Here is a 26,232-nt window from a genome sequence, read left to right on the forward strand (position 1 = left end):
CAGCAAGTTTGATAAATCTCCCCCATAGATTCCACAATTGGATCTTATCCTTAATCCACCTTTGCATTTGGGTTTTGTATTACTTTGACTTGTAGCTTTCATTTAAGGCCTTTTTGCAATAAGAGCCAGTAGTGACTGCCACACGACAAGCCAGTTTTCTTGCCATTCGGACCACATAGGACATCAATATAAGCACCACGACGGCGAGCCCAATCAAATAAAGATCTCGTACAAAGAATTTTTTACACTTGATAGGCCATGCTCTTGTACATGAAGTCAGGTCATTTCCGGTAAGGTTCCGGAATGGTTTCATTGATAACGTATTTGGGGTCGTGCATCTTAGATTTCCAGCGTTTCTCTGCACAGGTACAGCGTCCAGCCAACTTTTCAGGTACAGAATTTGACAATCACAATTCCAAGGATTGCCAGACACATCGACTTCTTGGAGGCTGACCAAGTGATCGAGGGATCCGGGAGAAACCGATGTTATTAGGTTATTCTGCAAATAAAGCCGTACAGTGAGGATCGGAAGATCTGGCACGTCTCTGAGGTGCCGCGAGCTGCAGTTGACTATAAGTCCCCTTGTTTCTAAGGAAAAACAGCTGCAAGGTGCTGGACATGAATCAATGCTGCAGTTACACAACTGAACCAAAGCAATCAGCTGGACGCAAAAGGGGAGTTTTCTCCATGCCATTGATGCCTAGAAAACAAAATGCATTACAGTTTACAAAGGTGTAGCAAGTGTATATATAGAAGTATTCATATAATGGTTAAAGCTCATACATCATCAGTTCTAAGTGAGCCCTTCAATGTCTATTCAACATAAAATATTGTACATGGTTATGTATACTAGATGTTGCTTTAGAATACTGTATATCTAGAAAACATCAAAACGAGTGATGGAAATGTCTAATCCTTGCATCTTATTATAACAATTATAATATTTTTTATAACATTTTTTATATATCTATTTCCTTCTCTGGGGAGAATTTCTATTCATTTGTTTGTGTAAATAACTATTCATTAACAATTTGAGGGATAAGGATTTTGGCATGTACTGTGGGATGTATGTTGGACTGTAAGCACTGAAATAGCCATTCCTTAGGCTATAACTTATACTACAGCCCAAAAAATGCTGCAACTAAGAAACATTCCAAAAGCAAACTGAAGGTTTTACTTGCTTGTATCTTTTTTTTTTTTTTTTTACATTTTGAGACATTGTCCGAAAAAATGTAATGTGCACATTGCTAATGACCCTGATAAATTTTGAGTTACAACAATCAATTAATATTTATAGAGAGATAGGAGCAGTACCTGGAGAAGAAATACTTTAGAAAGGGTATAGAAAGCCAGGTGTATGGAATAGTGTAGCGTACTTTACAGCAAAAATAAATATGATGACCTTTGGCATATGTTGGCTAACAGGCACCCTATAGATACAACTACGGTATATGCCAAAAGTATTCCAGACATGTACATTAAACATGGTTTACAAATGTAATTTGTGCACCAGAAAGTTATATTGATTTGTCTCCCACCTTTTAGTACTTATCAGCTGCTGTATGTACTGCAGGAAGTGGTGTTTTCTTTTCAGTATGACACACTGCTCTCTGCTGCCACCTCTGTCCATAGAAAACTTCTCCTGCTCCGCGCTATAGAAAACCTCTCCTGCGGACAGAGGGGGCAGCAGAGAGCACTGTGTCAGACTGGAAAGAATACACCACTGCCTGCAGGACAACAACAGCTGATAAGTACTGGAAGTACTGATACCAGAAAATTCTGATCTGTATATCTTTCTGATGTGAAAAAAAATCTCCAGAATGGAGAGGAAGCAGTTGTACCTGTGCCTTGGTGTCTGCAGGCTCCCAAAGAAAACACCAGTAGTATAAATGGATAAATGTCAAATGGTACAGATTGTGCACTGGGGCTCAGAAATTTTAAGTTGTACCTTAAAGAGACTCTGTACCTACAATCTGCCCACCCCAAACTGCTTGTACCTTTGGAAAGCTGCTTTTAATCCCAGATCTGTCCTGGGGTTCGTTTGACAGGTGATGCATTTATTGTCCTAACAAAAATAACTTTTAATCTTGCAGCCTTGTGTAAAATTGGCATGCCTTAGAGTACCCATGCCCTAGGATTGCGACATTCCTTCATACCTCTTCCCCACCATCTTCATCATTAAGAATGCCCCCGGGCAGGATTTCTCCTATTCATCACTTGTCTGAAAACTGCACACGTTTGGGATCGTTAAGGCACCTGTGCAGTGTTCAGACAGGAAATGAATAGGAAAAATCCTGCCAGGGGCATTCCTAATGATGAAGAGGGAAGTGAGGAAAGACTGAGAGGCGGTGCATCCCTCTAGACCATGACAATTTGACACAGGGCTGCAAGTTTAAAAGTTGTTTTTTAGGACAATAACTGCATCATCTGCCGAACGGACCCCAGGACAGATCTGGGATTAAAAGCAGCTATCCGAAGGTACAAGCATTTTTGGGAGGGTCAGATTGTGGGTACAGAGTCACTTAAAAGGGACCAAGCACTGACTTGCAGGACACTACCTCCAATATGTGGCATCAGAGAACAATATCTCTTCCTCTTGGAGGAGAGCTACTTTGCCTATTTTTTCCACTGCAGCCATGCTTGACCCATAAGATGCCATATGCCTTTTGACTCTTTAAAGGAGAAACTTTACCCCTTCAGTCCCAAGTTCACATAACTTGTTTTGTCTTGCATCTTACAATATAACAGTACAGTGTCCCCTTTGTATATGTAAAATGAATGGCTGTTAATTAACTTGTGCTATGCTGGAGACCACAAGGCTATAGTGTGTTAAAGGGGTCATGCAGCGAAAATCTTTTCTTTTAAATCAACTAGTTTCAGAAAGTCATATAGATTTGTAATTTACTTCTATTTAAACATCTCAAGTCTTCCCAGACTTATCAGCTTCTGTATGTCCTGCAGGAAATGTTGTTTTCTTTTCAGTCTGACAGAGTGCTCTCTGTTGATATCTCTGGCCGAGACAGGAACTGTCCAGAGCAGTAGCAAATCCCCTTAGAAAACCTCTCCTGCTGTGGACAGTTCCTGTGTCGGACAGAGATGGCAGCAGAGAGCACTGTGTCAGACTGAAAAGAAAACGCCACTTCCTGCAGGACATACAGCAGCTGATATGGGAAGATTTGAGATTTTTAAATAGAAGTAAATTACAAATCTATATAACTTTCTGAAACCAATTGATTTGAAAGGAAAAGATTTTCGCTAGATAACCCCTTTAAGCAGTTCATGGTTATTCTTCTAATTCTAGCAGTGTACTATAACTATGACTTATCTGCATTATACTGTGTGTTCCACAGGTCACTCAAACTTTGGAGCCATACTTTGTTTAGTGGAGTGAAGAATAAAGCTTGGCTGTTAATAGGATCATTCATCTGCTATGGACAGTTGATGCTGTGCAGCTGAATGATGCTTGTGATGGTGACACATAATTCTAGCGCCTGTGGTGCTGATATTCACCAAGGATGTAATGTCTCTGAACCACTATCACAGCACATCTATCAGCCCAGCCTGAGCTCGGCTCTGGGATCTACGGCTCCTTTGGATGGCACCATATTTCCTTGTACTTCCTGTCACATAATTCCAATCGCTGTTCTCCAGTGCAGTGAATTATCCCCAATACATTACTTTCCAAACATCTTGCAGCAAAACATTATTGCTATAGATTATATTTTAGTTGCTGAGTTGTATCTTGCATTAATTCATTTTCAACTTCAGTATCAATTTTTCATCGGAGGAACCTAATTTATTTACCTGCCCATACAGTTTATCTCCACTTTGTGCTAGGCCAACAGTTCTGCCGCTGCTGCCGAGAACCTGCCTGGAAATTAGAAAAAATATATATACTTTATTTATCCGTGCTGCCAGCATGGGGCCGTTAGACAGGCCTGTGTGTAAAAGAGGCGAAGAAGAGTTAGGAGATTCTGACACTCAATAGATAAGGTCACCTTGGATTAGTATTTGGTACCTATCATATTTGTGCTGCTCCAATTGACATCACATTTATACTGAGCTAGGAATTGTAAATTGTTGGGAAAAGGTCATTTCTATTCTCTGATTATTTTATGTATGAATTAAAATTAATTTACTAGATGCTTATAGGTTGCACTGTATGTCTCTGCAGCTATACGGTACCCTGAAGAGATGCAGAAAGTGTCTGTGCAATTCACAGTGATGGTGCGTTCACACCTACAGGATCTGCAGCTGATTTTCTGCAGCAGATTTCATTTAAATAACTGAACACAGCATCAAATCTGCTGCAGATCTGCTGCAGATCCTGTAGGTGTGAACGCACCCTTAATATCTAAATGAGTCATAAAATACCCTTTTGATGTATCACAGGGACATGTCAAAAGTTTTGATCAGAATATCATTGCTGAGATCTCCGCAAAGAGAACAAACAGGAAAAAGTGCAATGTAGAGTAGTGCACTCTCTGGGCTCTCGGCGATCTCTGTCCCATGCAACTCCATTATAAGTCTATGGGTTTGCTGGATGGAAAGGATTCATATTGGAGAAGATCATTATTCTAATCGGTGAGGGTCTCAGCAAAGAGACCCTGACTGATTGTAACTAATAGCATGTCCCAGTTTTTTTGTTTTTATAAAACACTCCTAAGCCAATTTTTATTTTTGGGATTTCAATTTTTTCCTTCTGGCCTCCTAAGAATCATAAAGTTTTTATTATTCCATCTATAGGACCATATGAGGGCTTGTTTTTTGTAGGACCAATTGTAATTTTTAATGGCACCCTCATTTATACTGCAAAACTGAAAAATTATTGGTAAAATTTAAGAGAGAGTTAAGGCTGAAAGACATAAAAACCTTAGTATTCTGCAAATTTGATGGGTTCATTTTTAGTCCGTTCATCTTGCAGTGGAACTTCAATTTTATCTGTATTCTACCAGTGAGTACGATAACAAATGTACTGTAGTTTTTTTATGCCTTATTAAATAATTAAAAACCTCTATTCTCCCTATTCTGACTCTATTTTGATTTTTTTGCCATGGTCTGTTTTTTCTTTGCACCATTTATGTGTAGATCCCTTTTTATTCCATTTTTTACTTTTTTGTGAGATGTAATTTAACCAAAAATATATCTGCTCACACCCATAGCAAATATGTTTACTTTTTTTGTTTACTTTTAGATGTAAATGGGAAAAGAAGGGTAATATGGATTTTTATTATGAGGAGAACCTGTTTAAGGCTATGTTCACACACTGTGAACAACCGGACATTCCATGACCCCGGCCGGGTCACAGAATTGGCCAGTCTCTGCCCAGATCATCGCGGTCGGTACTTAAGTACCCGCCGGATGATCTGTCCGGCCGCAGGGCTCTTATGCGGGCGCATCAGCGCACGCCCGCATCAGAGCTTCCCCCTGCACACTATGGAGAGAACGGCTGGAGCCGCTCGCTTCATAGTGTGAACTGACAAGGTTTCCTACGGCCGCAATTCATTGAATTGCGGCCGCAGAAAACTGACATGTCAGTTATTTGCGGGGCCGCACGGGATCCCGGCCGGAGCGTATATGATGTGTGTACGCTCCAGCCGGGATCCCATTGAAACTAAGGCATTGTTCCACCCTGCAAAAACTACTATGATTGGGTGGCATAATGCATGCAGGCTTGAGGACAAAAGACCTCCATAACTGTGACATGGTAGGGGACTCAATGATCAGCCCACAACTGATCAAGATACTTATACTTATAGGTTACACATTATGGTATAACTAATGCACCAATACACACACAATTCCCCAGCTGAACCCCTTATCTGGAATTATTGCAACTGGTTTATATAGGCCAAAAAATAATATTTTGATAAGAATGTACCTGTAGCAACAATACCGCATAGACTAACAATTGCGACTCTTTATAGGTCTGTGTTTTCTGCTGTTGCCACCATCAGTTAAATTTAGATGATATAAGGTTATTAATCACCTTTCATCTCCACCCTCCCCTGCAGTGGACTATGGTATTAATGGTACAGTGACATGCATACTGCTGCACAGGGTCGCTCTATAGCCCTCCATGTGCCCATTCTCGTGTCTTAGAATCCTTTTACACGTACAGATAAAACGCTTAAGCGCTCATTTAACGAACAAGTGAGGATTTTTTTCTCTCAAACAATAGGCATTTAGACGAGAAGATAATTTGCTATGAAAAGTTATAGCAATTGTAATTACGTTCATATATATATTGCGAATTATGGTAATTGTGTTCCTATCTATTTACTGTGAACGATGAGTGTTTATACTGTAAGGGTATGCTCGCACTGAGTAAAACTGGTGGAAATTCGGAGTGGAACCCCGTTGCGGACTCTGCTGGGAATCTCGTCTGCCTCAGTGTCTCAATATAATGTGTTGCGGGGCGCCGCTATAGTTATGCTCAGCCAATCGCGTCTGAACAGCTGATGATGCAGCAGAGGGGGACTGGCATACGGTACGGCTGGAGTGGTCCAGCCGGTCTCCCGAAGATGACGTCTTCAACGCAAGATGGCGGCCGGGGTCGACAGCAATTGAGTAAGTAATACTGCACCATACTTTCAGGGTGGGAGTAACACGGGGAAGGGGGCCATTCACTTAAATAACACACATTACAAAGTTGTTTAACTTTGTAATGTGTGTTATTTAGTGAATAAATGTTAAACGTCGCACTACCCCTTTAAAGATGATTTTGAGGTCAGTTTAAAAGATGCGATAAATGACATACGAATGAATTTCGTTTGATCGTTGTTTGATCATTGTCGCGTTTACATCAGAAAATTATCTCTTAAACTCTTTTTTACGATTTTTTTTGCACAATAACCAGCCCATTTATAAGGCCCTTTAGACTTCTGTAGCCCTCCAGCATGTTGCTTACAAAGTGGAATAATAAAAAGAAAGAGCACTTATGGGGTTAAATTCGGGATGTTTTTACAGTCAGGAGGTGTCATCAGTATGGGAAATTAAAGTCAGTAACTAAGTAACTTTAATGCCATATCCAGTTAAGGTAATTTCCATTGGGAGGCTCGGCTGGGAAGTTAAATATTAAAACTGAAACTTAATTGTGGAAATGTCTCTAAGAATTGCAAATTAGGTTTGTGCACCTTACACCGACTGCAGCTAAATGAGCGCTGAGATGAGAGACCATGGCTAAATGGAAGGCTTTAATTGTACTGAGGATATCCTGGGGAGAGCAATATCTTTGCATTACCGTCAGTTTAGAAGATAAGATATGTTTTATATTTATTGGAGTATTTTACTGTTTCTAAAAAGAATGAAATAAATACATTGATGTAAATTAGTTTTTTTTTGTACTTGAAAGGAATTTGCTATCGGCAAATGACTTATAGTTTAAATCAAGTTTTTATGTCTTTTATTTAATTTGTTTTCATTTAGGTGATTTTAATTTTTTTTTACAGGTTTAAAAAAAAAAATCTGTATTCACATCGATCACTGAGCTGCACAATGTGCTGAAACGACCTGTTTTGTTAAAATCATTAGTTATCATCACATAGTCCAATGGGTTATTTCTCCCGGCTTCCCCATACACATGAACACTTGGTCATGTTCTCTTTGGTGCGTAGAGTGGAGGAGTAAGGCTGGTATTACACGGAGCGATTATCGTTCGAAAAATCGTTAAATCGTTCGGATTTGAACGATAATCGTTTTATGTACTAGCAGGCAACGATTAAACGACCAACGAGAAATCATTGATCGTTTAATAGGATCCGGACCTATTTTTATCGTTTGATCGTTCCCACATCGTTCGGTGGAATAAGAATTCGCAGCTGAAATGTACGCAATACCGACGACTAAACGACCACAAGAATGATCATAAATAACGATCATCGTTCCATGTAATTGGGCAAACGATTTCGGGTCGTTTGCCTTAGCGGTCGTTTAAGATCGTTTATCGTTAATCGTTAGTCGTCGAAAAATTGCTTGGTGTAATAGTACCCTGAGTCACAGCCAGATGGGTCTTTTGCCAGTTTATCTCTTAAAGAACAAGGTGGTTGGGCATTGAATTTCCATCACACCTAACCTTTATCCCCACTGACAGCATTTGTAGGCAGATAGTCAGGAGGCCCCCATATATTGTCAGCTAAACCCATCAGCAGTGGGTACCTTTGGGCACTTATGGGCAATAAAATGTAACACCTTTTGGCACTTATGGGCAATAAAAGGTAACTGTCAGGAGCCGAGCAACCTGCTCAGAGGGTGGGTTCTGCCAGGAGTCGAGCCACGTGCTTGGTCTCTGCCGAGGTGGGCGGCTTGGCTGAGAATGATGCCGTCCTTAGCAGCCGCCCTGCTAGTTCAGATCTCGGGCCACACTCTGATGTTATCACGTTCTGCTGTTAAGCGGGACTAGTTGCCGTGGGCCCGCCCATAGCGTCCCCAGCAACCAGCCTGCTGTGTTTATTATTTTTTTCTTTTGTGTATTGCCGCAGCCGGGGCCTCGCCACCACCCCAATAGGTTTCAGGTGTACCCTTGATGGTGACTGACAGCTGACCTTGCCAGTTAGCTGTCAGCACCTAGGTTCCAGTTTACTATAAATCTCAGCCCCTGGTCTAATTCCAGTGCCTGTGATAGCACCTTGTGCCTTGACCAAGCATTCTCCTGACTTTTTATTGTTGTTGTTCTGACCTTTTGGATTACCTACCCTGACCTTGTTTTCTGGATTCTGATTTTGTACCTACGCTGCCCGGCTGTTGCTGACTTCGTTTCCTGACCATTCCATATTGTGTTTGTTTTTCTTGTTTTGTTTTGTTTTTCACTTATTTTACTGTAAGGTTTGTCGACCAGTTGTCCGCAGTAAATCTTAGTACTGTTTGTGGCAAGTAGGTAGGGACAGCTGGAGCGGGTGCCAGTCTAGGGCTGCACTCATCTACGTGTCTTTCCAGTACCCTACCTGACAGTAACACCTTTATTCAGTGGTGTAGCTACTTTGGTTGCATCGGAAACAATGGCGACTGGGCCTGCTAGCTGAGAAGTTCATCTGCAGGGCCCCCCTTGCCGCTTTACTATGCTTCTTCCATTTTGTTAGCGTACGAAAAATCGATATATAGTTTGAATTAAAACAATAATTGCTTCGTGTGAATGCAGGCAACCATTGAAAAATCGTACGTGTGTCATTGATTGCATCTTTTAAGCTGAACCTAAAATCTTTATTAATTGTTCAGTGTTATTCCACATTGTTCATTTATTTGCTGGGATCAGATGAAGTAAACTATCGTAGTAACAATCGAAACTAATGACTATCATTCTGTGTAATATGGTGAAAAATTTCAGGTAGCTCTTGTTTGCAATTGTTTACCGTTAATTGTTGAATATCACTTTGTTTAATAGGACCCTAAATCACCACCGCTGGTCCTTCCCCAGATGTTACTAGGCTGATTCGTCTACATCAGGTGTCTGGATAACCTGTAGTAGGTCTATGAGGCAGTTAGACCAAAGTTGGTGGGCTGTAGCATGGAGACCCCTAGAGTGGCACCAAGTGGGTCTCCACCATGTGAGTGCTATTTTTAAGAAGTGCCATTGTAGTGTCAACTAGAAAGGCCCAGAGATCATAACCAAAGAAGAGACAGTGAGCTGACAAAGGAAACTTACATTGAGTTCTTCCCATGATCTAGATAATTATTTACTGGTCAGCCACCATACAGTAAGTCCTGGAGGCAACAGAGTACCTAAAGTACACTTTAAGTGAAGACAGAGGAAAATATGGCAGTATAGGTAAAGTGTAAAAACTTTCCAAAGGAATTGTAGAACTTAGGGTCAATACAATATCATTGTAAATGATCTTTGCTGCTCCATGACACAGTATTTTTTGGTGAATAACGATCATTCTTCATTTGTTGAATTCTGTCAGTAGTCACCTCTCATATATCTGATCATGTGGCACATTTATAAATGTTGCCATTCTCCCATTAATAAACCAGGTAATGGACTTCAGAGTTCTGAAAACCAGGTGGTTACTAAGAACGCCGTCAATGATAATATCTGCTTCATATCGCTCCTGCTCCTTTCTAATTAAACAGAGTAACTCTTCGAGAACTTAGAAACCCGAGCTGGAATTAATTGTCTGTGTGAGAAATATCTCCCATAAAATTGATTTTGTCAACTTCATTAGGAAATGTTATGGAGTCATAATTGAAATGAAATGTCCTTTTCAAATTAGACGATTCCATGATCAAATAAAAGCTGTCTTAAAAGGCCACTTAATCTCCTAATACGAGTTTACCCGGTGCGAGGTGACATTGAACTGACCTCTCCCAAAGGCCGACAGCATTCCCCTTGCCATATGAAGTGGTTGTACTGCCAAACAAGCCACCATGCGTGTGAATACAGTATGAAGAATTACATTCAATACGTGTAACTAAATTTTAGGGCCGTGTGATGAATAAATATACTCGCAGCATCAATTCACATGGAGTCAAAATCTGAGAAACCACAGGAGTATCAGTGAGCAGTCAGTTGGAAACAAGAAAAATAGACAAACCCGAGGATCCGAGTGACAAGGGTAAATGATGGCTAGACAACTGGGTCAGAATATGGTGGTTTGATGAGCCCTAATGCCTGTGTAGTATTTTAGCAATCCTTGTTAGGAAAAGATGCCAATCCCGGATTATTGCATGAAATTATAATTTTATTCCCACCAGACATTTCGAGACATACGGATCTCTCTTACTCAGATCATATGATATGACCCAAAGAAGAGAGATACAGTAAATATCTGAATATAGACAGCACTTTATGAAATAATCCTGGATTGGCCTCTTTTCCCAACCACCATATACTTCCTTCACTTAAATTCCATATCACGATTTAGTCCTATAAAGTACTTTAGAATGTATCGATCTGCACCCCCCCTCTGAATATTATATAAAGGGGTATTCTTGAAAGGATGCCCACCATATGACTCATTAAGGCACATTCCAACTTTAATCTATATACTATCTCTGATACCAAACACAAAGAGTCATACAATACTACATGCACGGTATGCCTCATACCTCACTGTAGAACATGGGTGACTAAATGGGGAAGTCAAGTAATTTTTCTTTCTTTAAAATCAACTGGTGTCAGAAAATTATGTAAATTTGTAAATACTTCTATTAAAAAATCTCTAATTTTCCAGTACAATTAGCTGCTGTATGTCCTGCAGGAAGTCGTGTATTCTTTCCAGTTTGAGACAGTGCTCTCTGCTGCCACCTCTGTCCATGTCAGGAACTGTCCAGAGCAGTTGCAAATCATGTGTAAAGTAACATATTTGGTTATTTATACGTGTCTAATATTTGACATTTATCTTCTATTTTTATTTTTGATCTTACAACATCTTCTAATGTGCAAAAATAATGCCTGTATTGTTATAACAAAAAAATCCTTAATAAAATATCTTTAAGGGTCAGTTAACACCTACCGACTCGCAGCGTAAATCTGGCTGTGAGTCTGTCAGTTCCTGGCAGTTCACTGTCACAACATACGCGTATGTAATTCTGCCGGCCCCTTAACCCCTTCGGCTCCCACTGCTGCTGCCGCCTGGCTCCCGCTCTGTATACATTACCTGTCCTCGCTGCACGGGGTCCCGGCGTACTGCTCTCCTGCCCGGCCAATCAGTGTGTTGCCCAGCCGCAGCCACTGATTGGCCGGGCGGGAGAGCAGTACACCGGGACCCCATGCAGCGAGGACAGGTAATGTATACAGACACAGCGGGCAGCAGCAGCAGTGGGAGCCGAAGGGGTTAAGGGGCCGGCAGAATTACATACACGCAATGGTCGTTCTGACCGCTGCGAGTATGTTGTCACAGGGAACTGCCAGGAACTGACAGACTCATAGCCAGATTTACGCTGCAAGTCTGTACATCTGAACTGACCCTTGAAGAAAAAGAAAAGAAAACCTTTCCTGCTTTGGACAGTTACTGTTATGGCTAGAGTCAGCAGCAGAGAATTCTGTGTCAGGCCATGTTCACACAACGTATATTTTCATAAAAGTTGCAATCGGCAACGAAGGCCGTTATTAATACGAAAGTATACACATAGTATTTGCTGCAGCCGGGATCCCTATTCTTTGAATAGCGGTCGCAGAGAACCTGTCAGGTCACACAATGACGGCTCCGGCCGCACACTCCACTTTTGTGCTGCAGGGAATTCGGATGCGGGGGCATACATATGGGTTGGCATTCAAATTCAATAGAAATGAAGATCATCCGGCCGGTACTGCAGTACTGGCCAGGATTATCTTACTAACACCGGCCGTTCTGTGACCTGGCCGGGTCATAGAACGGACTGTGTCTTACGTTGTGTGAACTTAGCCTCAGACTGGAAAAAATACACAATTTCCTGCAGGACATACAGCAGCTGATAAGTACTGAGAAAACTAAGATTTTTAAATAGAAGTAATTACAAATCTATAGAACTTTCTAACACCAGTTGATTTGACAGAGAAAAATAAATTATGAATTTTAGTTATTCCAGTTTCAGCATATAAATACTAGGCTTTATATGGTGAAAAGATTTTCTCAACATATTTTCTGTATCCATTTGTCATTGATTTGTAGATTTAGTAAGAACCTTAATTATTTTAGGGTAAAAACCATCTATCCAGATCACCTGATGATCATACCAGGTACACAGCTCACAAGAGAGTGATGGCAATTACCCCATAATATAGTAACAATGTGTGAATACGCAATTATGTCAGATACATTAAGGTTAATGTTCTCTGTAATTACCGCATGACCAGTGTTGTTATTAAGGACAAGCCTGCCATAGAGTATCGAGCCGACCCACACCTTATTTCTATTAATTTGGAGTAATCGTTGTTATGAGGGTCTTGTTTCAAGCAAACGATTTACAGCAGCATAAGTCATTAAGAAGATTTCTTAGGACCCATTCACATCACGTTTTTCCAATATGATCTGATATATATCAGCAACCTGTTAAAAGGGTCTAATAATGACTGTGTATACTGTTTCTATGCAGTTCTAAAAGACACAGCAAACTATAACTTAGTATCACACACAGTGTACATACAGGATATGGTGTCGCTATAGTCACTAGTAGAATACAAGTTCTGACATATCCTGGTGACATGTGATCGGGCCCCTATGTGATCACTATATATAATTATATTCTAATAAAGAGCATGCTTACCTTTGCTGAATGCCGCTTCTCAAGATCAGGATGATACAGCTTGTACCAAAAATGACTCTATTATTCCAAGTGAACAAAATACTGGAGACTTATCTAATGTTCAAAAGAGCCAGGAAGGAAATGCTAAGTCCTCTATTCCCCTTCCCTCAATGGTCGCAGGCTGATAATGCACCATGACATGCAATACAATGACAGAAATGACTTGTTGGGTGACCTCCTGGTTTCTATTCATTGTATTTTTAGAAGCACAGAACACCACAAACCTATCGTTCTGACACAGTCCCGCCACTGTATATCAGTAGTTTTTTTTCCGACCCTTAATACATTTATATGGCACATACCTTGGAAGTATACATGATCCGGCTCTGAGGAACAAAGTCATTAATTTCAAATCATATCCGTTAAAATAATAAAATGTGTTTAAATGTTTTATGATTTTCAAGATCTTGACCTGCAATGAATAGAAACATATTATCATTTATTATGTATTTACATCTAGAGGCTAAAAGCCGACCTGACTTTGCCCTTATTATACATGTGCAGGGCATGAAAATGCCTCCTAGTTGGCTGATGGCATCTTTTGAGCAGCTCTATAAATCATTGTTTACCGGCCATACATCGCCTTGTGTAAACATGAAATGTGCGGCCAATAACATGCATTTAATGGTTGCACGAACGATACAAGGATTGTTTGTGTGGCCCAACCCCTTAAATAATTGTGTCGTGTAAAGGCAAAGCAAACAAGCGTCGATCTCGCAGATCAGTGCTCATTTACAGCCACAGACAGCCAAAGATTGCTGTAAAAGGACCGTTAAAGGGGTTATCCAACATTAGAAAAACATGGCTACTTTCTTCCAGAGACAGCACCATTCTTGTCTCCAGGTCAGGTGTGGTTTCTAATAAGCTCCATTCACTTTTAACTGAGTTGCAAAATCTGTACCCAAACCACAACCACAGAGGAGAAAAGAGGTCTAGAAGAAAGTGACAATGTTTTTGTAACGCTGGATAACCCCTTTAATGCATTGAGGGACTTCCTTCTTGATGATGTCGTGTCTGGTGATTACTGAGACGTCTGTGATGTTATGCAAACAGTGTAGACCAAGACAACAGAACTGAAAGAGATGCAGTGTAAGCCTATGTTCACACAACGTGAACAATCGGCCGTTACGTGACCCCGGACTTAAGTACCGGCGGGGTGATCTGTCCGGTCGCAGAGCTCTGATGCGGGTGCATCAGCGCGCGCCCGCATTAGAGCTTCCTATTGCGCACAATGAAGCGAGGGGCCGGAGCCGCTCGTTTCATTTGTGTGAACTGACAGGGTTTCCTACGGCCGCAATTCATTGAATTGCGGCCGCAAAAGACCGACATGTCGGTTATTTGCGGCCCCGCACGGGATACCGGCCGGAGCGTATACGATGTGTACACGCTCCGGCCGGGATCCCATTAAAAATAAGGCATTGTTCCACACCACAAAAAGTAGTTTTACGTAGTGTGAACATAGCCTAATAGGTAACTGTCATCCATGTAATAGAGACACAGACCTTAATGGGGCTTGTGCATAGTACCATTTTATCCATGATACCTGAATTTCTAGCAGCAGAATAGGTATACTTTAATATTCCTGGTACTTGTAGTTCTCCTGATTACCCCTTGTCATCCCTGACTACATTCAATGGTTGGTGACAATTCCTATTGTACATAGTTTCGTGACTCCACTGAGCACTGTAAACAATTCATTCTGGTTGCCTGAGCTCCTTCCAAGGACATGTTTTAGTGTCTTATATATTTCCTTACAAGAAAAAAAATCTACTTACTTAGATACTTAGATAACATCATAAATGTAACATAATGCACTAATATATAGATCAGAGGAGTCATGGTAACCAGAATAATAACATTTATTCACAGAGTTTCAACAATTGCAAAGAACTTACTCATTGGAAAGTGCAAGAAAGCCTTTGGTGAGGGTAGAAAGTAATATTGTTGGAAATGTTCTGTCATTTAGCTGGGAAAGGCGTCCGTCTATTGATAATGATGGCTGCAATTAATAATCATGGTCATTATTTGCAGCCATCATTATCAATACACAGTGTTTTTGTTCCATTTAAATTATGGCACATTCCCGTAGAGAGTAAACAGCCTATGACTATGTTCACACAGGAAATTTTTTTAATGCAAGAATGGACGTTGTTGGCGATTTAAACTTAAAATAATGCACTGCAATGCACTCTATCGGAACAAACTGTAATGAACAACTGCCGTTGTTCCCCTAAAGCCACACAAATAATTGACTCGTCAATTATTTGCAGCCGCTAATGCAGGAACAACGTTCCCACTTCGTTCACACAATGTATGGCCGTTCTAACGTATATTGCATATGTGCTACTCGGCCAGTTAATGTGATGTTATTCGTGATGCCAGTTCTGTAGTATTGGTACCTGTTTTGGCCGATTTGTTCTCTCCAAATGGTCGGTAACCTCCGGGAGTGTTGAGGGTCCCTTGGGCATTTGTCATGGTAACCTGGAGTGGTAGTAGACCCACCCGGGATGTTGGTACCGCCACCCATAGAAAGGGTAAAAATAACCCAAGGAAAGCAGTGGTGTCCTATGCGTTTAGAAGAAAAATAGAACACTTTACTGAACAAGTCAGTCAAACACAGGTGACCCTCCACCTTTTCTGAGCTTGCGAGCTGGGAATCATCAGAGTCCCGTCCTCCTGACTTGCTGCTACAGGTGGTGCACTCCAAGACAGTAGACAGGGTTGTCAACGTAATAAAGCTTTAGAGTAGACAGTGGAGGCACTCACCGAATGAAGCAAAATAGCAACAGGCGGATAGCAGATGAGTATCAGGCTTACAGCTGTTTCGCACATCAATAGATGCTTGATCACAGCCCTGGGCTGGAAGATTTATTACTTTATTGAACAAGGTTGGTGGTAAACAGTACACTTAATACAGTTATTGTGAATCTTGATACTGGAAAAAGTAGTTGCTGACAATAGAGTAAAACCAGTGCTTTGTAGAAGTAGGTGTTTGTAGTAGTAAGTGCTTTGTGAAGAGCAGGAAGAGGAGAGGAGCTGCCAGAAGAGCCCTGCCCAATGTAGAATATGTGCTCTGCTGGAACTGAAGTGTAGATAAGAAGAAATAAGTGAAACTCATACTCACATATAGACTATAGTCTGACCACCTTCTGCCCCCTAGTTGCATAGAACCCATCCTAGGTGGGTAGCACAAGCCCCAGTCGTCGGTTATCTGGGTGTAACAGACTTCCAAATTACCCAGTTGTCCTGCGCAGTAGGATACGTAGACCTATTCCTGGTAGCTTTGTCCTACTGAGGTTAGTTCCTCTACTGTCAGGAAACTGCCCTGCATGTTTTAGAAGGGTTCCTGGTGTGGGCTAGGGTTATCCTAGGTGGCCTCTCTCCCCTAGGGTGAACTTAGCACTAGATAACTGTGGTAGTTACTTGCATAGGGAAAGTCTCTCTAAGAGCCAGCTTCTCATACGTATATCCTCTCACTCTGAATACTAACTAGAGACTAACTCACTTCCTCCTCAGTTTAACTCCTTCTACAGGGGTAAATCTAAACCCTCCTAAGAGTGGTGGGGCTGAGTGTGTGCGAGAGAAATAATGAATAGGATAGCATAGGAAAGAAGAGCATCTGTGACTGGTTAGCATAGCATAAAACCGTGAACTCTTTCATTCTACTGCTGTTCATAAAGGACAAAAAACAGTAGTTACACCTAGTGGGGGAAAATAACGTACTACATCTCCCACTTAACCCCTTAACCCTATAGGTACGCCCTCTGAACCGCGGCGGTCCCGGGTGCCGCTTGTAGCCCGGGACTGTAGGTATTAGCGGGCACGGTCCGATCGCCATGCCCGCTAATACAGTAATCAGATGCAGCTGTCACTGCAGATCCAGCGTTTTCCTGGTGTCTAGTGGCGGAGATCGCTCCTCCGGGATGTTATCCCGGAGGAGCGATCTACGTTCCTGAAGCCAGCCGGGGACCGCTCCAAGATGGCGCCGTCCCCGGCTCGGCACTCGTTTACTTCCGGCTGCAGCAGCCGGAAGTAAACGAGTGCCTATCTCATTTATCTCTGCAGCATATCTATGCTGCAGAGATCTCAATGAAAGATCAAAGTGTATATACCAGAAGTCCCCTAGGGGGGCTTCTAGTATATGTGTAAAAAAAATATATATAGTGTTGTTGTCAATAAAAAGCCCCCTCCCCTAATAAAAGTCTGAATCACCCCCCTTTTCCCAGGTTATAAATAAAAGTAAACAAATAAATAAATAAACAAACATGTTTGCTATCGCCGCGTGCGTAATCGCCCGAACTATTAATTAATCACATTCCTGATCTCGTACGGTGAACGGCGTAAGCGCAAAAAAATCCCAAAGTGCAAAGTTTTGCATTTTTGGTCGCATCAAATTCCGAAAAATTGTAATAAAAAGCAATCAAAATGTTGTATATGCGCAATCAAGGTACCGATAGAAAGAACACATCATGGCGCAAAAAATGACACCTGACACAGCCCCATAGACCAAAGGATAAAAGCGCTATAAGCCTGGGAATGGAGCGGTTTTAAGTGACGTATATTTTGTTGACAATGGTTTGAATTTTTTACAGGCCATCAGATACAATATAAGTTATACATGTTACATATCGTTTTAATCGTAACGACTTGAGGAACGTGCATAACAAGTCAATTTTACCCCAGGGCGAATGGCGTAAAAACACATTTCCCCCAAATAAACAAAATGCGTTTTTTTTTCAATTTCACCACACTTTGAATTTTTTTCTGGTTTTGCAGTGTACTTTATGCAAAAATTCAGCCTGTCATTGCAAAGTACAATTAGTGACGCAAAAAATAAGGGCTCATGTGGGTTTCTAGGTGGAAAAATGCAAGTGCTATGGCCTTTGATGCACAAGGAGGAAAAAACGAAAACGCAAAAATCGAAATTGGCTCTGTCCTTAAGGGGTTAACCTGAGTGAAAACTTTGCACAGGTGCCAAGGAACTATATGGAGCACTACACTTCCCACAGGTACCAATTGGGCAATGTGTGCCACTAAGGGGCACAGTATGACACCATTGGAATGGGCACTGCAGGAATTATTTACATAGACCATGTATACCATGTATTTTATCTAAGCCCAGTATGATGCTATCTGAAGCCTCTGGGCCCTTTTTCTTAACAATGTATATACTTAACTTTTTTGAATATAATAACAACAACATAAATGCATAATATGGCGGGGAAAATGTAGACTAGTTTTTTTTCAATGTGCAATGAGTAAAAAAAAAACTGGAATGTGTAATGTAAAAATCCCTACAATTTCCCCAGAACACATAATACACAATTGCATAAGTGCCACTAACTCTCCAGATTACTTTAGTAAATAGTATTTTGCGATAGGATCGATGAACTTAGTTGCTGTTTATATCTGTAGAACAAAACAATTAGAATGAGATTAGCGCCTGCACATCCCTTGATTGTCTAGACCTCTGGAATCATAGTCACATATCAGCGTATATGGGAAGAGTTATTGCAGAATCAATATATCTGTCTCCAGCATTGACCTTTCAATGGCAGGCATTCTGCATCGCTCGCTTAATCTTTGTTTTCTCCCCCAAGGTCACAGAGATTGATGATAATATACAGTAGGCCTAGGTGTAAATCATACTGAAAATTTATGCCTGCTCCGGAGCAAGCGTACATTTTTGCGCCCGTCTCAGACGCAGTGCATTGGGGCAGGGATTGTTATTAGACTGGCATACTCGTACACCCGTTTGATAAATTTCCCCCATAGTGTATTATAGGTAAATAATTTGTCCAAAAACAAATTCCGATGACCTGGATTGACCCTGACAGAATTGGGGTCATAGCAGTATAAACTAGATCTAAATTGCCTGTTATGGATATAAACATTCAAGGACCTAATACACAGCATGTTGGCAGATATAACTATAGTTACATAGGAAAGTATGTTTACTTAAGGTGTCCATACACCTTCAATAGTATATGCCCTTCTTGATATCACAAATACCATTGACGCTAGATAAATCTGCCAAACCTGTCCTGATCCCCCACAGTATTAGTCAGGGGCGTAGCTAGGATTCATGGGGCCCCATAGCAAAAAACTGTACGGGGCCCGATGAATCCTGTACGCTCCCCTACCCCCCCCCCCCCCTCGCCAAACACTGACAATGACGCACATATACACACACAGAGGCAACATTAACATATATACAGATACGCCACTGACATACACACATTTACACTAGTATGTGATTACACTAGTACAGATGTATACACCATGAGTAGACTGTACACAGGGAAATCATCTCAGTGTAATAAGAAATACTCAACCAGAAATAAAAGAAAATGCAGCAGATATTAATGGTGGGTTCTTTTATTAGATCCCAGCATTAACCCCTTAAGGTCAAAGCCAATTTCCGTTTTTGCGCTTTTGCTTTTTCCATTTTATGTTTAAAAGTCCATAGTGCTTGCATTTTTTCACCTAGAGACTTATATGAGCACTTATTTTTTGCGAAACCAATTGTACTTTGCAATGACAGGCATTATTTTTCCATAAAATATGCTGCGAAACCGAAAAAAAATCATTTGCGCTGTCAAATTGAAAAAAAAAACTAATTTGTTTTGATTTCGGGGAGTTTTGCATTTACGCCGTTCGCCCTATGGTAAAACTGACTTGTTATGCATGTTCCTCAAGTCGTTACGATTACAACGATATATAACATGTATAACTTTTATATTATCTGATGGCTTTTAAAAAATTCAAACCATTGTTAACAAATATACACTCACCGGCCACTTTATTAGGTACACCTGTCCAACTGCACGTTACCACTTAATTTCTGATCAGCCAATCACATGGCGGCAAATCAGTGCATTTAGGCATTTAGACATGGTCGAGACAATCTCCTGCAGTTCAAACCGAGCATCAGTATGGGGAAGAAAGGTGATTTGAGTGCCTTTGAACGTGGCATGGTTGTTGGTGCCAGAAGGGCTGGTCTGAGTATTTCAGAAACTGCTGATCTACTGGGATTTTCACACACAACCATCTCTAGGGTTTACAGAGAATGGTCCGAAAAAGAAAAAACATCCAGTGAGCGGCAGTTCTGTGGGCGGAAATGCCTTGTTGATGCCAGAGGTCAGAGGAGAATGGGCAGACTGGTTCGAGCTGATAGAAAGGCAACAGTGACTCAAATAGCCAACCGTTACAACCAAGGTAGGCAGAAGAGCATCTCTGAACGCACAGTACGTCGAACTTTGAGGCAGATGGGCTACAGCAGCAGAAGACCACACCGGGTGCCACTCCTTTCAGCTAAGAACAGGAAACTGAGGCTACAATTTGCACAAGCTCATCGAAATTGGACAGTAGAAGATTGGAAAAACGTTGCCTGGTCTGATGAGTCTCGATTTCTGCTGCGACATTCGCATGGTGGGGTCAGAATTTGGCGTTAACAACATGAAAGCATGGATCCATCCTGCCTTGTATCAACGGTTCAGGCTGGTGGTGGTGGTGTCATGGTGTGGGGAATATTTTCTTGGCACTCTTTGGGCCACTTGGTACCAATTGAGCATCGTTGCAACACCACAGCCTACCTGAGTATTGTTGCTGACCATGTCCATCCCTTTATGACCACAATGTACCCAACATCTGATGGCTACTTTCAGCAGGATAATGCGCCATGTCATAAAGCTAGAATCATCTCAGACTGGTTTCTTGAACATGACAATGAGTTCACTGTACTCAAATGGCCTCCACAGTCACCAGATCGAATAGAGCATCTTTGGGATGTGGTGGAACGGGAGATTCGCATCATGGATGTGCAGCCGACAAATCTGCGGCAACTGTGTGATGCCATCATGTCAATATGGACCAAAATCTCTGAGGAATGCTTCCAGCACCTTGTTGCACTGGCGGAACTACCGCCGTAGCAGCCATAGCGGCTGCTACGGGGCCCCGCCGCATCAGGGGGCCCGTGACGTGGGTCCCGTGCTCCTCCTGACCTGGCGACTCCTTTCCCCAACCATAGGGAAAAGGAGTCACTGGGCCAGGAGGAGCACGGGACCGACCGACAGCGCTCCTGTCAGTCCCCCGTCTGATGCGCGGCTGCCGGGGGTGTCGCGTCCTATCCCTGGCAGCGCGCGTATCATAGAGCTCTCTGTGTGCCGGAAGTCGCGGCCGCAGCACAAGCCCACAGAGAGCTCTATGATACGCGCGCTGTCGGGGATAGGACGCGACACCCCCGGCAGCCGCGCATCAGACGGGGGACTGACAGGAAAAAGGCTCGACGGGGGAGCGCGTTGTAAGGTGAGTTTGTTTGTTTTTTTTAAACCTGCTTTCCAGGGGGGGGGGGGAGGAGAGAGAAGGGGGCATCTATAAGGGGGATGGGGAGAAGAGGGCATCTATAAGGGGGATGGGGAGAAGAGGGCATCTATAAGGAAGGGGGGGAGAGGGGGACATCTATAAGGAAGGGGGGGAGAGGAGGGCATCTATAAGGGAGGGAGAAGGGGGCATCTATAAGGAAGGGGGGGAGAGGAGGGCAACTATAAAGAAGGGGGGAGAGGGGGACATCTATAAGGAAGGGGGGAGAGGGGGACATCTATAAGGGGGATGGGGAGAAGAGGGCATCTATAAGGGGGATGGGGAGAAGAGGGCATCTATAAGGAAGGGGGGGAGAGGAGGACATCTATAAGGAAGGGGGGGAGAGGAGGGCATCTATAAGGGGGGGATAGGAGGGCATCTATAAGGAAGGGGGGGAGAGGGAGACATCTATAAGGAAGGGGGGGAGAGGGAGACATCTATAAGGAAGGGGGGGAGAGGAGGGCATCTATAAGGGGGGGGGGATAGGAGGGCATCTATAAGGAAGGGGGGGAGGGGGAGACATCTATAAGGAAGGGGGGAGAGGAGGGCATCTATAAGGGGGGGGATAGGAGGGCATCTATAAGGAAGGGGGGAGAGTGGGACATCTATAAGGAAGGGGGGAGAGGGGGACCATCTATAAGGGAGGGAGAAGGGGGCATCTATAAGGAAGGGGGGAGAGAGGGACATCTATAAGGAAGGGGGGAGAGGGGGACATCTATAAGGAAGGGGGGGAGAGGAGGGCATCTATAAGGAAGGGGGGGATAGGAGGGCATCTATAAGGAAGGGGGGAGAGGGGGACATCTATAAGGAAGGGGGGAGAGGGGGACATCTATAAGGGAGGGAGAAGGGGGCATCTATAAGGAAGGGGGGAGAGGGGGACATCTATAAGGAAGGGGGGAGAGGGGGACATCTATAAGGGAGGGAGAAGGGGGCATCTATAAGGGAGGGGGGAGAGGAGGGCATCTATAAGGGAGGGGGGAGAGAGGGCCATCTATAAGGAAGGGGGGGAGAGGGGGACATCTATAAGGAAGGGGGGGAGAGGGACATCTATAAGGGGGGGGCAACATAGGGGGAGAGGGGGCCATCTATAAGGGGACAACATAGGGGAGAGGAGCACAACATAGGGGAGAGGGATATTATAAAGGGACAACATTGGGGGAGAGGGGAACATCTATAAGAGGACAACATAGGAGGGGCCATCTATAGGGGGGGCAACATAGGGGACCATCTATTAGGGGACAACATGGGGGGCATCTATAAGGGGGACAGCATGGGGGGCTTCTATAAGGGGGGCAACATAAGGGGGCTATTTATCAGGAGGGGCGACAGAGAGGAGGGCCATATAATAAAATGGGATCACATAGAGTCAGCCTTCCCACTAAATGAGGGTGTAAAGGGGCCAATGCAGATGTGCAGTATAGAGAGATGAGGATGGTGCCAGTGTGAGGAGACTAATATGTTTTTCTGGCAGATTCTGTGGATTTGTGGCTTGGAGAAGGAGATGGAGAAGAAAATGAACAGGGAAGAACTCCGATCAGAGAAGACGTCCCCTTTAAGTCACCTGATATAACTGTACTGTAATTTATATGGTGTACAGGACCTGTGTAGAGCTGAGTGTGTTGATGGCGTAGTGGTCGATCAAGAGGGGGCGGGCGGAGGGGGGGCCCCAATCAAAAGTTTGCTATGGGGCCCAGCCATTTTTAGTTACGCCCCTGCCTTGTTGTATCTATGCCACGAAGAATTGAGGCAGTTCTGAAGGCAAAAGGGGGTCCAACCCATTACTAGCATGGTGTACCTAATAAAGTGGCCGGTGAGTGTATGTTCCTTAAAATCGCTCTATTCCCAGGCTTATAGCGCTTTTATCCTTTTGTCTATGGGGCTGTGTGAGGTGTCATTTTTTGCGCCATGACATGTACTTTCTATCGGTACTTTGATTGTGCATTTTCTGGATTTGATGCGACCAAAAATGCGCAATTTTGCACTTTGGAATTTTTTGGTGCTGACGCCGTTTACCGTGTGAGATCAGGAATGTCATTAATTAATAGTTCGGGCGATTACGCGCGCGGCGATACCAAATATGTTTATTTATTTGTTTATTTAATAATTTATATTTATGAAATGGGAAAAGGGGGGTGATTTGGACTTTTATTAGGGGAGGGGATTTTTTATTAATAAAAACACTTTTTTTACTTTTCTTTTACATAAACTAGAAGTCCCCCTGGGGGACTTGTATATACAAAGCACTGATCTCTCATAGAGATCAATGCTGTGTATATACACAGCAAAGATCCATCATATCGGTGATAGATTGCTATGGCCTGCTGCAGGCCATAGCAATCTATTGCCGAGCCGGGATCAGCGTCATTCCGACGCTGAGGCCCGGGCCGGCCAGAAGAACGGATCTCCCCCCCGCGATCGCATCGCGGGGGGGAGATCCGTGCCACTAGACACCAGGGACGTTGTGCATAAAGCACTTCAATGCAGCTGTCAGGTTTGACAGCTGCATTGAAGTGCTTAATTAGCCGGCACGGCAACGGGACCCGCGCCGGCTAATAGAGGCGCTCCCCGGCTGCAATCTGGATCGGTGTCCCGGCGGGACCCCGCTCTGAACACCCCCCGCGGCACCATGACGTACCAGGTACGTCATGGGTCGCTAAGGGGTTAATAGAAGCTGCTGCAGAACATCTTTGGGAGCAAACCTGTCAATCACTTGAGACACTGCTGACATACACAAACACACACATATACACCAGTGCTACAGATATTGCTGACATACACAGACATATAGCCACAGATACATACACATACTGACAAATATATACACAGATACATATATATACACACACTGACATATACATATACCCACAGATACATATATACACTCACTGACACACATACACAGCACTTACAGCTCCAAGGCTTCCCCCTCCTCCTCCTGTAGTCCGGGCTGATCTTCACATAGAAGTATTCAGGACCTTTGGGTCATGTGACCCAAAGGTCCTTCACTCCTCTCCTGTGCCGTGCAGGACCTGGCAGGTCCTGCTCCTCTGTTCAGCCCGCTCACCCGGCACTACAGTGAGGGGGCTGAACAGTGCAGTGGGGGTCCCTCTTCCTCTCTGGACCCCCGGGGGTACAGTGGTCGGTACCTAGCATGAAGGCAGGGCAGGCTTCCTCGGGCCCCCTTCCTGCAGGGGCCCCATAGCTGTCGCCTTCCCTGCCTTCATGGTAGCTACGCCACTGGTATTAGTCTGATGGTGCTTATTCCCAGATGAGCACACAATACACACGGTATTGCCCGCTTAGCCAATAACTGGCAATCTGCCTTGGTCAGTGACTGGAGTGTGCACACTAGGGATGAGTGAACCGGCCGAGGTGGAGAGGCTTCTGATTTTCGATGTCTGCCTGCTCCGTGGAAAGGGTGGATACAATCGCCTGGAAAACTGGGATACAGCCATAGCCATAGGCTGTATCCCAGTTTTCTAGGCGGTCCTCAGGCTGTATTCACCCTCTCCACGGAGCAGGCAGACAGCGAAAATCAGAAGCCTCTCCACCTCGGCCGGTTCGCTCATCCCTAGTGCACATCTTGCAGTAGGATAAAGCATTGTGGGATGAACGCAGCAGGGGATAAGGGTCAGTCAATATATAAAGTATAAATGCACACACAGTTTATTCTCTCTGACATCTCCTGTTTAAGAGGGCGCAATTGACAAGTGACTGTTCCCTGTGATTGATATATACCTTAACAAGTCATTTAGAAATATGGATAGCCTGTGTGGACAACTTTCCACAGCAAAATTTCCAAAAAGTAAGACAGTGACTTTACCTCTTTCCATGTTATGCTGTAGCGTAATTCTCACTGCTCAGCTTAGGCCTTCCTAGCCTTTCTCTCTTCCCGCTGCCATTCAAGTTAGCCATCAAGCCTATCATGGCTATTGACTCATGTCTATTGCCTCATGGATTCCATTCTTCTAGGGATGCATCCAGTGGGCCTCCAACCTGGCACCCTCCAGCTAGATGTTAGCAATACATGGGTAGGTCTCCTGTTACCACTCCATAACTGACTCTCCTCTCCAGATCCGGCCTTTGGGGTGTGCGACCTGTGTGCTTGCACAGGGCGCCTCACTCCCGGCCAGCTAGGGGGCGCTCTGGCAGATAGAGAGCTGCACTGCACATCTAACTTAGAAATGGAAGTTAGATGTGCTGCCTGTCTGCCGGGGCGCCCCCCCCCCCCCCCCGCAGCTGGCCGCCTGCCTCTTCCATGCAGCAGGGGTGAAGAAAGCTGAGGGAGAAGCACGGAGAAAGGGAGAAATGGGACCGAGGAGGAGGCACAGACAGAAGGTGGGAGAGACAGCAGCTGCACGGGGGAGGGCAGACACACAAGAAGTGCTGCAGGAGACACGGCCCTCCCGGGAACAGGCAGGTCAGAGCTGTGGTGCCGCTTATACAGAACACAATCACCAGCACTGAGGAGAGGAGAAGGGCTGCCATACAGGGCCGTCTTACCCATTGGGCAGGGTAGGCGGCTGCCCGGGGGCCCTTGCGTCCTAGGGGGCCCCTGCCCTCTGGGACATACCTGTATTTTTTGCTTTATAAGACGCACTTATAAAACTAAGGGCCACATGTATCATCCGGCGACTGGCTGTTTTTCGG

The 26,232-nt window shown here is 43.7% G+C and overlaps 1 protein-coding gene across 4 annotated transcripts; it reads right to left on the reverse strand.

The window, feature by feature from the left end:
• Window positions 1-22: 22 nt before the first annotated feature.
• LOC138789967 (platelet glycoprotein IX-like) lies at window positions 23-24,511 on the reverse strand. Of its 4 annotated transcripts, XM_069968845.1 has the most exons (4): window positions 24,492-24,511; window positions 13,524-13,633; window positions 3,805-3,871; window positions 23-700 (listed from the first exon to the last, which is right to left on the reverse strand). In XM_069968845.1, the coding sequence occupies exons 2-4, from the start codon at window positions 13,562-13,564 to the stop codon at window positions 80-82; spliced, it is 729 nt and encodes a 242-aa protein (XP_069824946.1). In that variant the 5' UTR covers window positions 13,565-13,633; window positions 24,492-24,511; the 3' UTR covers window positions 23-79. The 4 variants fall into 4 exon arrangements, with proteins under 4 accessions (XP_069824946.1, XP_069824947.1, XP_069824948.1 ...); XM_069968846.1 differs by lacking the exon at window positions 13,524-13,633 and having other exon boundaries at window positions 24,492-24,502; XM_069968847.1 differs by lacking the exons at window positions 13,524-13,633; window positions 24,492-24,511 and adding an exon at window positions 13,183-13,219.
• Between the last annotated feature and the right edge of the window lie 1,721 nt (window positions 24,512-26,232).

The sequence above is a fragment of the Dendropsophus ebraccatus genome, chromosome 4 (assembly GCF_027789765.1).
Source record: "Dendropsophus ebraccatus isolate aDenEbr1 chromosome 4, aDenEbr1.pat, whole genome shotgun sequence".
NCBI lineage: Eukaryota > Metazoa > Chordata > Amphibia > Anura > Hylidae > Dendropsophus > Dendropsophus ebraccatus.

Coding starts and splice junctions, on each gene's coding strand:
- LOC138789967 (XM_069968845.1), bottom strand. CDS start 13,564: ATGACTTTGTTCCTCAGAGCCGGATCATGTATACTTCCAAG. Junction 3,872..13,523: donor GGATCATGTATACTTCCAAG/GTATGTGCCATA, acceptor TCTAATTTCCAG/GCAGGTTCTCGGCAGCAGCG. Junction 701..3,804: donor GAGATAAACTGTATGGGCAG/GTAAATAAATTA, acceptor TTTGTTTTCTAG/GCATCAATGGCATGGAGAAA.